This window comes from Oncorhynchus kisutch, unplaced genomic scaffold (assembly GCF_002021735.2).
Source record: "Oncorhynchus kisutch isolate 150728-3 unplaced genomic scaffold, Okis_V2 scaffold4072, whole genome shotgun sequence".
NCBI lineage: Eukaryota > Metazoa > Chordata > Actinopteri > Salmoniformes > Salmonidae > Oncorhynchus > Oncorhynchus kisutch.
The window spans coordinates 185,579-198,577 of record NW_022266017.1 but is presented as its reverse complement, the minus strand read 5'-3'; the positions used below and the strand labels follow the sequence as shown (position 1 = coordinate 198,577).

The 12,999-nt window shown below is 41.6% G+C and overlaps 1 protein-coding gene across 2 annotated transcripts; it reads right to left on the bottom strand.

Moving 5' to 3' along the window:
* Positions 1–1,791: 1,791 nt before the first annotated feature.
* Positions 1,792–12,138, bottom strand: LOC109879907 (zinc finger protein 2 homolog). 2 transcript variants are annotated; one of them, XM_031822115.1, is made up of 3 exons: positions 11,813–12,138; positions 3,450–3,633; positions 1,792–3,086 (listed from the first exon to the last, which is right to left on the bottom strand). In XM_031822115.1, exons 1-3 carry the CDS (start codon positions 11,819–11,821, stop codon positions 1,810–1,812), a joined length of 1,470 nt encoding a protein of 489 aa, XP_031677975.1. In that variant the 5' UTR covers positions 11,822–12,138; the 3' UTR covers positions 1,792–1,809. The 2 variants fall into 2 exon arrangements, with proteins under 2 accessions (XP_031677975.1, XP_031677974.1); XM_031822114.1 differs by lacking the exon at positions 11,813–12,138 and having other exon boundaries at positions 3,450–4,426.
* Positions 12,139–12,999: the final 861 nt, after the last annotated feature.

Sequence of the window (12,999 nt, the reverse complement as noted above, 5' to 3'; positions counted from 1 at the left end):
AGTTTACAAACAAGACACTCAGTTCTCAAGATCCTGTTTTCCCCTTTTATCCCCGACTATGGTTCACCCCTTAACTTTAATACAATATAAACTAATAAGTAATAGTTGCTAATACAAAGATGTTTCTGCTAGGCGGAGTTCAGGTTATTATTACTTGCAGTTAGTTTCCCAATCCTTCTTCCTCTTGCCCGACCGAGCCCCCTGTCTCATTGACCATTTGAAATACAGATGAATAAAATAAAAAAAATGTCTTTATCAATGTGTGTCGAACTGTGTGCTTGTGTGTGTATTTGTGTGTGAGTACAAGGGCATAGGTTTGTGTGTGGGTTTGTTATTGGTGGAGGGTGGTATGTGCATTAACATTAGTGAAGTAACACATTAAACATTAGTTTAGGTGTTATATGATCGGTTAAAGTCATTATGTTATTCATTAAAGTTGTAACTCACCTGATAAAGTAACTTATTACATTAAGTGGAAAAGTTATTACGACAACAATTCAACATTGTATCATTAACCAAAAAGATATTACATTTACCAGTTTTATTACATTATAAATGTAATAAGGAGCATTTGAAATCAATATAGATATAAAATATACAATTTAAGTGATAACTTCTTGTTTAGAAGATAATGGATTGAATGTATTAATCCATTTCCCCCACACACAGGTTCACTATGACATTTTATATGATAACATTTATCCATTTAGATCCCAATGTGTGATATTACATAGACACAGGGGAGACCTGATGCTTGATCAGAGCTGCATATTATGCTGCACAGAGGTTACCATGGTGATCAGACTAAGGCAACTGTTTAACCTTTATGGGAACGGGGGCAGTATTGAGACGTTTGGAGGAAAAACGTGCCCAAAGTAAACTGCCTGTTTCTCAGGCCCAGAAGCTAGGAGATACATATAGATTTGGATAGGAAACCACTCTAAAGTTTCCAAAACGGTCAAAATAATGTCTGTGAGTAAAACAGAACTGACATGGCTGGCAAAAACCCAAAGAAAATCCAACCAGAAAAAAAAAGAAATTCAATCACAGGCTTTTATTTTGTAAAGCTATAGAAAACCCCTATGTCCGTCCACCAGATTGCAATTGATATAGCTTCTACTAGCTGTCAACTGTCTTTATTCAAGGTTTTGAGGCTATTGTTTTGAAAAATGAATTAGTATTTTGACTTAGAGTCTGGTGACTGCTAGGGTCACATCAGTTGTTTTGCGCGCAATGGAGAAGGTACGCTCTTGCTAATTTGATGTTCAAATTGAACACAGTCCTTTCCGTATGAAATATTACGGAAAGAAAAATGACATTTTAGACGACCTGAGGATGATATAGACACGTTGTTTGACTAGTTTCGACAAAGTTTGCCGATAGCTTTTAGAACTTCTTTGTCTGCATTTTTCAACGAGGGAAACCGGTGGATTACGGAGTCAAGCGCGCCAGCTAAACTGACTTTATTTTCATGAATGTTAATAGTTCTATTTATGTCATTTTGAATTTCGCGATCTGCAATTTCACCGGATGTTGACGAGGCATCCCGCTATCCCAAAGAGTTAAGAATGGGAGATGGATATGACTGTTCACTAGATGTTTTCTATTGATCCTTTATTTAGGGATCTGGAACCGGTGCCAGAAGGGAGGGAGACGAAATACAGCATGTTTGTGCTTTCTGGTGTTTTCTCATTGGCCCTAAATAAACAAAGCTCTTTCCACCTAGACAGACATAAGGTTCCTTCTCCAGTGTGTGTTCACTGGTGTGAATAAAGGGTCCATAACTGACTGAAACGCTTCCCACACTGATCACATATAAGGCTTCTCTCCAGTGTGTGTTCGCTGGTGTTTAGTCAGGTTGCATGCCTGATTGAAGCTCTTTCCACACTGATCACAGCTATAAGGCTTCTCTCCAGTGTGTGTTCGCTGGTGTGCAGTCAGGGTGGAAGCTAGAGCAAAGCTCTTTCCACAATGATCACAGCTGTAAGGCTTCTCTCCTGTGTGTGTTCGCTGGTGGATATTCCGGTTTACTGATTGAGAAAAGCCCTTTCCACAATGATCACAGCTATAAGGCTTCTCTCCAGTGTGTGTTCGCTGGTGTATAGTAAGGGAGGAAGCTAGACCAAAGCTCTTCCCACATAGACAGACATAAGTTCTCACTCCAGTGTGTGTTACCTGGTGTCTAATCAGGGAGGAAACTACAGCAAAGCTCTTCCCACACTGATCACAGCTATAAGGCTTCTCTCCAGTGTGTGTTCGCTGGTGTATAGTTAGTTTTTCTGATACAGCAAAGCTCTTTCCACACTGAACACAGCTATAAGGCTTCTCTCCTGTGTGTATTCGCTGGTGTTTATTCCGGGTTACTGATTGAGAAAAGCCCCTTCCACACTGATCACAGCTGTAAGGCTTCTCTCCAGTGTGTGTTCGCTGGTGTATGGTTAGTTTTTCTGATACAGCGAAGCTCTTTCCACACTGAACACAGCTATAAGGCTTCTCTCCAGTGTGTGTTCGCTGGTGTGTAGTCAGGTGGACTGACTGAACGAAGCTCTTCCCACACTGATCACAGCTATAAGGCTTCTCTCCACTGTGTGTTCGCTGGTGTGTAGTCAGGTGGACTGACTGAACAAAGCTCTTCCCACACTGATCACAGCTATAAGGCTTCTCTCCAGAGTGTGTTCGCTGGTGTGTAGTCAGGTGGACTGACTGATTGAAGCTCTTCCCACACTGATCACAGCTATAAGGCTTCACTCCAGTGTGTGTCCGCTGGTGTATGGTTAGGACTCCTGCACTAACAAAGCTTTTCCCACAATCAAGGCAGGGATAAGGCTTCTTCCCTGTATGAATTCTTACATTAGATTTGAAGGTGTTAGATGCAGCAAAACTCTTCCCACACTGAATAATGAAGCCACTCTGGCTTGTGAGACTCTTCCCACAGTCAGAGCAGCAGAGCAGCAGTCCCTGCTGGTGTTTATTGAGATGTTCTGATCTGGAGAGACTCTTCTCTGTCTCGTCAGCAACAGGATGTTGTTGAGGCTCCCCAGATGATAAGCCCCTCCCACTGAGAGAACAACAATTAGGGGTGTCCCCTGTGAAACAAAGACATTGAATAACTGGGTTGTCAATATGAGTCCATAAACACATACTATTTAGCAGACTTACAGGAGCAATTAGGGTTAAGTACCTTGCTCAAGAGCAGTCAGATTTTTCACCTTGTCGACTCAGAGATTTGAACCAGCAACCTTTATTAGTAGCCCAACGCTCTTATCCCCTAACCTACCTGCTGCCCTTATCAATATACACTCATTGGCCAGTTTATTAGGTACAACCCCCTCCATTCATGAAACTGGAGCGACAATTTACTGGCCACTGAGTGTTTACTGTTTATCAATCAATTAACAGAAGTTGTAGAATCAGATTGTAGTCTGATCCACACACCCCGCTGTTCTTACTTGATGAAATCAGATCTCCATCTCCCTCCTCGTGTCCTTCTCTCACAGCTCCACTCTGCCCTGGTGTTTTCCTGCAGTCGACCAGCCACACAGACACCCTCTTCAGACCCAGCAGTAAGGCGCTACCAGGAGAGTTGTGACCAGGGGACTCCGGCAGGGTGGCGGAGGATGGACTAGCTCTGTCCTGGTGACCACAGGAAGTATTGTACATAGAACATCATCAGACGAAACATTTGATTATTGTATTCTATATCTGACTGGTGCATCCTTATAATACCTCCTTTCTCCTGAAGTGTGTAACTGTTCACTACTTTCCACAAATGTACCGTTTTTTTCCTAATCACTTTATCAAAACGGAAGTGGTCCTTGTAATGCCCCTCTGTCTTATGTTCAGAACCTTTGATTGAGCGTTCATTGAAGTTGAACACATTGTTCTCCCCTGAGTTAGTCTTGGTTAACCCAGAACTAATGTCTTACGTAATTGGTCAGCCGCTCTATTTAGTTCTGGGTTCATACGTGTTAGGAGTTGAGATGATGGAACGAGGAGGACGCCAACACCTGCCAAATCGTGATTTGTCAAAATAACCAGAGGAAAACCAAAACACCTGACCTACTGCTGCTCATTATGATGTATTTTTTTAACCTTTATTTAATTAGGGAAGTCAGTTAAGAACACTTTTTTATTTTCAATGACGGCCTTGTTCAGGGGCAGAACAACAGATTTTTACCTTGTCAGCTCAGGGAATCGATCTTGCAACCTTTGGGTTACTAGTCCAACGCTCTATCCACTAGGCTACCTGCCGCCCTCCCTAGTATTTAGAGCCAATTCCATCAATTATTTGGTTTTACTTTCCACCCTGAATTAAATGAATGTATACAGTTATCCCCATGTACAATAGAGCCACGTCACTCTGGTGCCTTTAACAGCCTGTTTCTAGCCTGTGTTGCAGATTTATGTATCCTATACATTTATATAATCAGGGTTTGGGGGCATTAGCCCCTCCCCCACCCCAAGCACCACTCCACTGGAATGGCCGTTGACAATTATCCAACACAGGGCTAGTCCACCATCCAGATCAGAGCTGTAAATACAATCAAGCCTGTCTAATGGCAGAGTTGTTAGTTTGTTAATGTTGATCAACACTGAATTGGATAAAAATGTCAAGACAGGAGAAGGAGCATAATAGAATCTATTCTGAATGGTCCAAACTGGTGAGTTTCTGATGCTAGCCAGCATGCATTTACACACTGCAGTGCACAACATGCTGTTTACATGTGTATTTGCCCTCCCTTCGGCAAATCAGATCACAACTCCAATCTGCTCCTCTCTGCCCATCCACAGACGGTGACGGTCAAGTCCCTTTTGTACACATCACTGACTATCTGAAATGGTCCATCCACACAGACAATGTGGTGAAGAAGGCTGAACAGCACCTCTTCAACCTCAGGAGGCTGAAGAAATTCAGCTTGGCCCCTAAGACCCACAAACTTTTACAGATGCACCATTGAGAGCATCCTGTCTGGCTGAATCACCGCCTGGTACAGCAACTGCACCGTTTGCAACTTCAGGGCTCTCCAGAGAGTGGTGCGGTCTGCCCAACGCATCACCGGGGCACAATTCTTGCTTCCAGTTCCAGTTGCTTCCGGTTACTAGTCCAACGCTCTAACCACTAGGCTACCCTGCCGCCCCGGATGATCTAGCAGGGCAGAAATTTTACAAACGGACTTGTTGGAAAGGTGGAATCCTATCACGGTGCCACTTTGAAAGTCACTGAACTCTTTAGTAAGGCCATTCTACTGCCAATGTTTGTCGATGGAGATTGCATGGAGATGTGCTCAATTTTATACACCCGTCAGCAACGGGTGTGGCTGAAATACCCAAATCCGATCATTTGAAGGGGTGTCCACATACTTATGAATGTACTGTATTTATACTCTGAAACTAATATTTATATATTTCTGAATTCCATTCCTTTAGATGTGTAACATTATTGTTGTGTATTGTTAGATGTTACTGCACTGTTGGAACTAGGAACACAAGCATTTCACTACACCCTCAATGAGATCTGATAAGTATGTATTGGTCCATACACAATCTGATTTTATTTGTTTTCTCAGCTACAGTTTGAGTTATGTCCTGTCTGACAGTGAAATATGGAGTAGCTAGCTAGCGTTTGTGGTTGAAATTACAACATTGTTATTCAAATGAACTTTTATATTAGAATATTCTTCAATTAGTACTTTCACACTGTCTGTTGGCCTGAGAGGAGCCTCTGAGGCTTAATGCTGGCAGTTGCTTTATGATGCCTTGGTGATAAGACCTAAAGACTACATTCCATTGCATGATTAGTGTCTGTGTCAAATGCTGGTCTGTCTGCCAGGGCCAGGAAAACTCTCCCCCCAGTTTCTCTTTCCCACATCACAAATGGACACTGGACTTCATCTGCTGTGGGAAGGACCCAGTGTCCCATGTTGTATAATAATTTCTGTATAAACAAGTAGTAAATGACCTAGAGACAGACATTTGGCGCCATGTAAATCTTGCTGTTTGTTGCTTGAAAGCACAATGTACCATTGTATAATTTCACATATCTTTTTCATGAGGACTGGGGAGGGCTATACAAAGTTATATTTATTTCTACAAAGGTTACAAAAGCTTCTCCTTTGATTAGAATAAAAAGTCCACTGCATTACATTGTTATAAGGTAGCAGCCTGACAATTTGGTTTGAACTGATGTAACTAGCAATGTTTTGTGGAAAAATGTAGGACTGCCATGTGGACATGAACTAACTGTTGTTGTCTACTAGCTAACTAATGTCTGCAGTTATTTAAGAAACAACACTTCCATGAACAATTAAAGCTAGTTACCTTTCTTTGCCTGTTCGTTAGCTAGCTAGCTACAAAAGATAACTTAGCTGCTGGACTTTGGACAAACAAGCTAACTTTAGCTACTAGCAGCTGTATTGTTGCCAAGCAACAGAGATGCTGACCAGGCTAGAACTCTGAGATGAAGCTGAAAATAAATTAGTATCAGAAATGCCACAAAAGGATCACACATCATTGGTTCATAATGGACGGAAATGTGCGCGTGAGAGCCATACATTATCAATGTAAAAACAATGATGCATCTACAAAATGTGTCAATCCGACAAGTCCAAAGGTTCCTTTATAGAAGCTATATGTATGACTCCCTGATCAAATTAAGGCTAAATATCCAAAGCAAGAATTTGAGCTAAACAGGTGAAGCAAATACTCTAAACTCACGACTATAATGGAATATGACATAATAATAATTGTCCAAATTACACTGCTCAAAAAAATAAAGGGAACACTAAAATAACACATCCTATATCTGAATGAATGAAATATTCTTAGTAAATACTTTTTACTTTACATAGTTGAATGTGCTGACAACAAAATCACACAAAAATTATCAATGGAAATCAAATTTATCAACCCATGGAGGTCTGGATTTGGAGTCACACTCAAAATTAAAGTCGAAAACCACACTACAGGCCGATCCAACTTAGATGTAATGTCCTAAAAACAAGTCAAAATGAGGCTCAGTAGTGTGTGTGGCCTCCACGTGCCTGTATGACCTCCCTACAACGCCTGGGCATGCTCCTGATGAGGTGGTGGATGGTCTCCTGAGGGATCTCCTCCCAGACCTGAACTAAAGCATCCGTCAACTCCTGGACAGTCTGTGGTGCAATGTGGCGTTGGTGGATGGAGCGAGACATGATGTCCCAGATGTGCTCAATTGGATTCAGGTCTGGGGAACGGGCAGGTCAGTCCATAGCTTCAATGCCTTCCTCTTGCAGGAACTGCGGACACACTCCAGCCACATGAGATCGAGCATTGTCTTGCATTAGGAGGAACTCAGGGCCAACCGCACCAGCATATGGTCTCACAAGGGGTCTGAGGATCTCATCTCGGTACCTAATGGCAGTCAGGCTACCTCTGGCGAGCACATGGAGGGCTGTGCGGCCCCCCAAAGAAATGCCACCTCACACCATGACTGACCCACCGCCAAACCGGTCATGCTGGAGGATGTTGCAGGCAGCAGAACGTTCTCCACGGCGTCTCCAGACTCTGTCACATCTGTCACATGTGCTCAGTGTGAACCTGCTTTCATCTGTGAAGAGCACAGGGCGCCAGTGGCAAATTTGCCAATCTTGGTGTTCTCTGGCAAATGCCAAACTGCACGGTGTTGGGCTGTAAGCACAACCCCCACCTGTGGACGTCAGACCCTCATGGAGTCTGTTTCTGACTGTTTGAGCAGACACATGCACATTTGTGGCCTGCTGGAGGTCATTTTGCAGGGCTCTGGCAGTGCTCCTCCTGCTCCTCCTTGCACAAAGGCAGAGATAGCGGTCCTGCTGCTGGGTTGTTGCCCTCCTACGGCCTCCTCCACGTCTCCTGATGTACTGGCCTGTCTCCTGGTAGCGCCTCCATGCTCTGGACACTACGCTGACAGACACAGCAAACCTTCTTGCCACAGCTCGCATTGATGTGCCATCCTGGATGAGCTGCACTACCTGAGCCACTTGTGTGGGTTGTAGACTCCGTCTCATGCTACCACTAGAGTGAAATCACCACCAGCATTCAAAAGTGACCAAAACATCAGCCAGGAAGCATAGGAACTGAGAAGTGGTCTGTGGTCACCACCTGCAGAACCACTCCTTTATTGGGGGTGTCATGCTAATTGCCTATAATTTCCACCTGTTGTCTATTCCATTTGCACAACAGCATGTGAAATTTATTGTCAATCAGTGTTGCTTCCTAAGTGGACAGTTTGATTTCACAGAAGTGTGAATGACTTGGTGTTACATTGTGTTGTTTAAGTGTTCCCTTTATTTTTTTGAGCAGTGTATATTTTTTGATCCATCGTGGAAGCTATTCTTTCTTAAGCGTTTCCTCAACAACAAAAAAGTGACCGTAAATCTGTAGCTAGCCTACACTACAGTTTCTTTGTTACAGCGTTCAGATAAAGAACAGCTATACCAGAGCAATCAAACATTTTTAAACATCAAAACTCAATTTAAGTTGTGACAAATAAATGTCTGATGTGGGTTAATCTTACTTCTGATCGATCCTTGATAAGATTTTACCTGATCTATTAAAGTCAATAAAACATTCACCCTATCCACCATTAATCATGTTGTCTGTTTATCGTCTAACTCCACCTGAGTCCTCTTCAAGAGTCCAAATAGTTTTAATTGTCTCACAGCAAAAGTATAAAATACTATTTATTTTATTTTACTAGGCATGTCAGTTAAGAACAAATTCTTCTTTCAATGACGGCCTAGGAACAGTGGGTTAAATGCCTGTTCAGGGGCAGAACGACAGATTTGTACCTTGTCAGCTCGGGGATTCGAACTTGCAACCTTTCGGTTACTAGTCCAACGCTCTAACCACTAGGCTACCCTGCCGCCCCGCCACTAGACGGATTAAAGCAGCGCTATCCGTGGAGGGAAACAGTAATGGATGATCAACGATGTATGTTCAATCCGACATCTGCAAAGGCCATAGAATTAAAACAAAAAGATGAGTTACCTTTGGCTCGTTCATCCATCCCAATGGGAAACGTGGGTTTTGGAATAAATACCAAAAATAAGATAAGCACAGGCTGAGGAGATCTTATACGTTTTGTTCTATGAGATAATAGCAGTCAGTTAATATGACCTTTATGAATTATGAAGCCTTTGTCATTTATATGCTTTTTTTATTACATAAATGCTTCAACATTCACAAGCAGTGACGTTAGCTGATAAAGACTGTAGAACAAAACCTATAAGATCTCCTAAACCTGTGTTTACGACAGACCTTATTTTTGGCATTTATCCAAACACCCTATAAAAACGGCACACATTTTCCCCATAGGCTTTGTCCAGCGCAGGTCTCAGACTTGTCAAAGAAATGTTACCAATATATTCATTACTACATTTAGCTAACATTAGATTGTTAATGCAGAGATTCTTACCTTTGCCTCAATTCGTCAATCTCGTCCAGAACAGTCAGGGTATTTCATGTTCCGTATGATAGGCACATTAGTAGCTAATTCACATTTCATTTTGGGGAGGTAAATACAGGCAAATATATTGATAAGTCACCTTGTCTGAGAGACATTTACACGGTAATCAGAATGTCACGCCAGGGTAGGCCTATGTGAAACACAGCCCTTATTGGAAGTGTTTCTAAAATCCCATATGGGAAAAATACATGGTGGAAAAACAATTGGAACCATTTCCTTTTTTGACCACTGGGTATTATGACTAAAGGGTCGACCGATCAGCATGGCCGAATAATTAGGGCCGATTTAAAGTTTTTTGGATGCCAATTATATTGCAGTCCACGAGGAGACTGCGTGGCAGGCTGACCACCTGTTACGCGAGTGCAGCAAGGAGCCAAGGTAAGTTGCTAGCTAGCATTAAACTTATCTTGCATCTTTTCTCACTTTGGTGCAAAAAGTGCAAATCAATCCCAGAACAGCAAAGGACCTTGTGAAGATACAGGAGGAAACAGGTACAAAAGTATCTATATCCACAGTAAAATGAGTCTGATATCAACATAACCTGAAAGGCTGCTCAGCAAGGAAGAAGCCACTGCTCCAAAACCGCCATAGAAAAAACTGACTACAGTTTGCAACTGCACATGGGGACAAAGATTGTACTTTTTGGAGAAATGGCCTCTGGTCTGAGGAAACAAAAATATATAGTTTTGGCCATCATGACCATCGTTATGTTTGGAGGAAAATGGGGGAGGCTTGCAAGCCGACAAACACCATCCCAACCGTGAAGCACGGGGGTGGCAGCATCATGTTGTGGGGGTGCTTTGCTGCAGGAGGGACTGGTGCACTTCACAAAATAGATTGCATACTGAGGGAGGAAAAATATGTGGATATATTGAAACAGCATCTGAAGACATCAGTCAGGAAGTTAAAGCTTGGTCGCAAATGGGTCTTCCAAATGGACAATGACCCCAAGCATACTTCCAAAGTTGTGGCAAAATAGCTTAAGGACAACAAGTCAAGGTATTGGAGTGGCCATCACAAAGCCCTGACCTCAATCCTATAGAAAATTTGTGGGCAGAACTGAAAAAGTGTGTGCGAGCAAGGAGGCCAACAAAGCTGATTCAGTTACACCAGCTCTGTCAGGTGGAATGGGCCAAAATTCACTCAACTTATTGTGGGAAGCTTGTGGAAGGCTACCCGAAACGTTTGACCCACGTTAAACAAGTTAAAGGCAATGCTACCAAATACTAATTGAGGGTATGTAAACTTCTGACCCACTGGGAATGTGACAAAATAAATAAAAGCTGATAAATCATTCTCTACTATTATTCTGAAATTTCACATTCTTAAATAAAGTGGTGATCCTAACTGACCTAAAACTGGGAATTTTTACTGGGATTAAATGTCAGGAATTATGAAAGACTGAGTTCAAATGTATTTGGATAAGGTGGATGTAAACTTCCGACTTCAACTGTTTCAAAACAATCCAGATGTCGTTGTTCCAATGTTTTTTCAAGTTCTAATGTAAAAAACGATATATCAAAACAATTTTCTTTAGACATATGATATTGGGATTACTCTGAATATCACACATGGACATTTCCTATGGGCGGATATGGAATCATTCAATATCCTGTGATAGGCCTATGTGGACATCTTATTTTCTCAATAGGACGACAAATACTGACAGTAGGCCTACATTGTATATTTTAAGCTCTAGACTGAGGTCCAATTCAGGGTCTTGATATGCTAAATAAGGACAATTTCTGATGCTTATTTTCGCGGAGGATATGCTCAATAATTTGACTAATATTAACTCCATATCATTCTTCGACACTAGCTATCATTGTTGTATTACTTCCGCATAAAGTCCCGCGCAAACACAAGCTAACAGCACCGTAACTGGTAGCCCAGCAACAGAAATAACCTATTTTCAATGGTCGTTTTCTTTATTTGGGCGCAACAAATTAGTGTATAAACGCTGTGTGATCGAACTGACATCTGAAGAAACAATTTGAGGTGTTCAAAGAAGTTAACCGGTACTTTTAAATACTCCCAATGGCCAATATAAAGCATCAGCAATCCAGGGTTTATATACATAATTGGTGTAGGCGATGCCTAATTATTTCTCCCTGGTTCTGACTTGACCTGCTTGTTGCGCATTGCCACGTTTCATCAATCTGTGTGCGATGAGCTAGTAGGCTACTTGGCTGAAATTACCACCGTGGTTTCTTTTGTCCTGCTGTTCAAATCGAACTCATGTATGTGGAAGATCACACGTGAAAACTGGACCTAGACATTTAAAACACCACAATAGGTAAACTATTAATAAAAGTCAACCAAACTTACCCGATCCATCGTGGAAGCTGACGTTACTGTATTCTTAAAGTTCTTAAATTCTTAAATTCTTAAAGTTAAAAAACTTTAAAAAACGACAATAAATGTGTATGCTACAGTTACTTTCTTAGTCACAGCGTTCAGATAAAGAAAAGCTCGCCCACAACTTCATAAATATCAAAACTCCATTTAAGTTGTGACAAATGAACGTCTCATTTAGACTAATCTTACATTAGAAACATCCTGCAAAAACCGGTTGAATTATATTTGGTTTGAAAACAAGATAGAGGATGGTAACAAAGTACTTCCTGTTGATGCTTTTCAGCTTCTTCTGTGGTGTTTAAAAGGTGCCGCCACCTACTGTATATAGTCAACACCTCTCTTCAAGTGGGTGAGGCGGTTTAGGGAGTCATTATGCTAGAAAATACTTTTGTATTATATCATGAATCTATTTAAACTGTACATTACATGTTTCACTGTTTTAGAATCATCCTGAATGATAGTAAATGCATTATGTCCACGTGTGGTTGTATTGTTTTTATATTTGCAAATAAAATCTAAAATCACAAATCTAAGGTATTTATAGAAACAACAAAAACAGCTTGGTTAGAGAAATTCTTTGCTGTTGTCTTTCAAATGAGCTCATGGCTAGATTCCTTTATAGGGCGTGACCACAGACCACAAGTGACCACAGGAATCAGAGGTTAGTTTGTTTAATATGGTTTGCAACCCGGAGTATATGTAACAGGGTTATATTGGTGATTCCCCATGCCACTTTATTGTTAAGCCAATGGGTTTTTGGTTTGAGTTTGTCCTGCCTTCACCTATTCAACATGGCATCTTATTGGCTGGTTTGCGTAGCTTGCTTACGAGGGGGGATGTTCCAGTTAGAATCATCCCAGTGAACAAGCACCAAACCAGCGGTAAATTGTTGGTTGCCAAGCACTGTACATCAAAAGTGATTTTTATACTCTCAAGTGATGATTTAAATGTACAATTTATATCAAATTGTTTGTAAATGTTATTCGAACATCACACATAAGATGCAGCGGTTTTTGGCGAATATTTGTTGTGCATTTTGTTGTAAAGAATTCCCGCCAGTACTAGCTAGCAACTTACTGTGTCTGGTGGTGGGGGGGTTCATATATTTTGTACAGTGCGTGAGTGCAGAGTTGGATGGTGAGACGTGCAATTTTGTG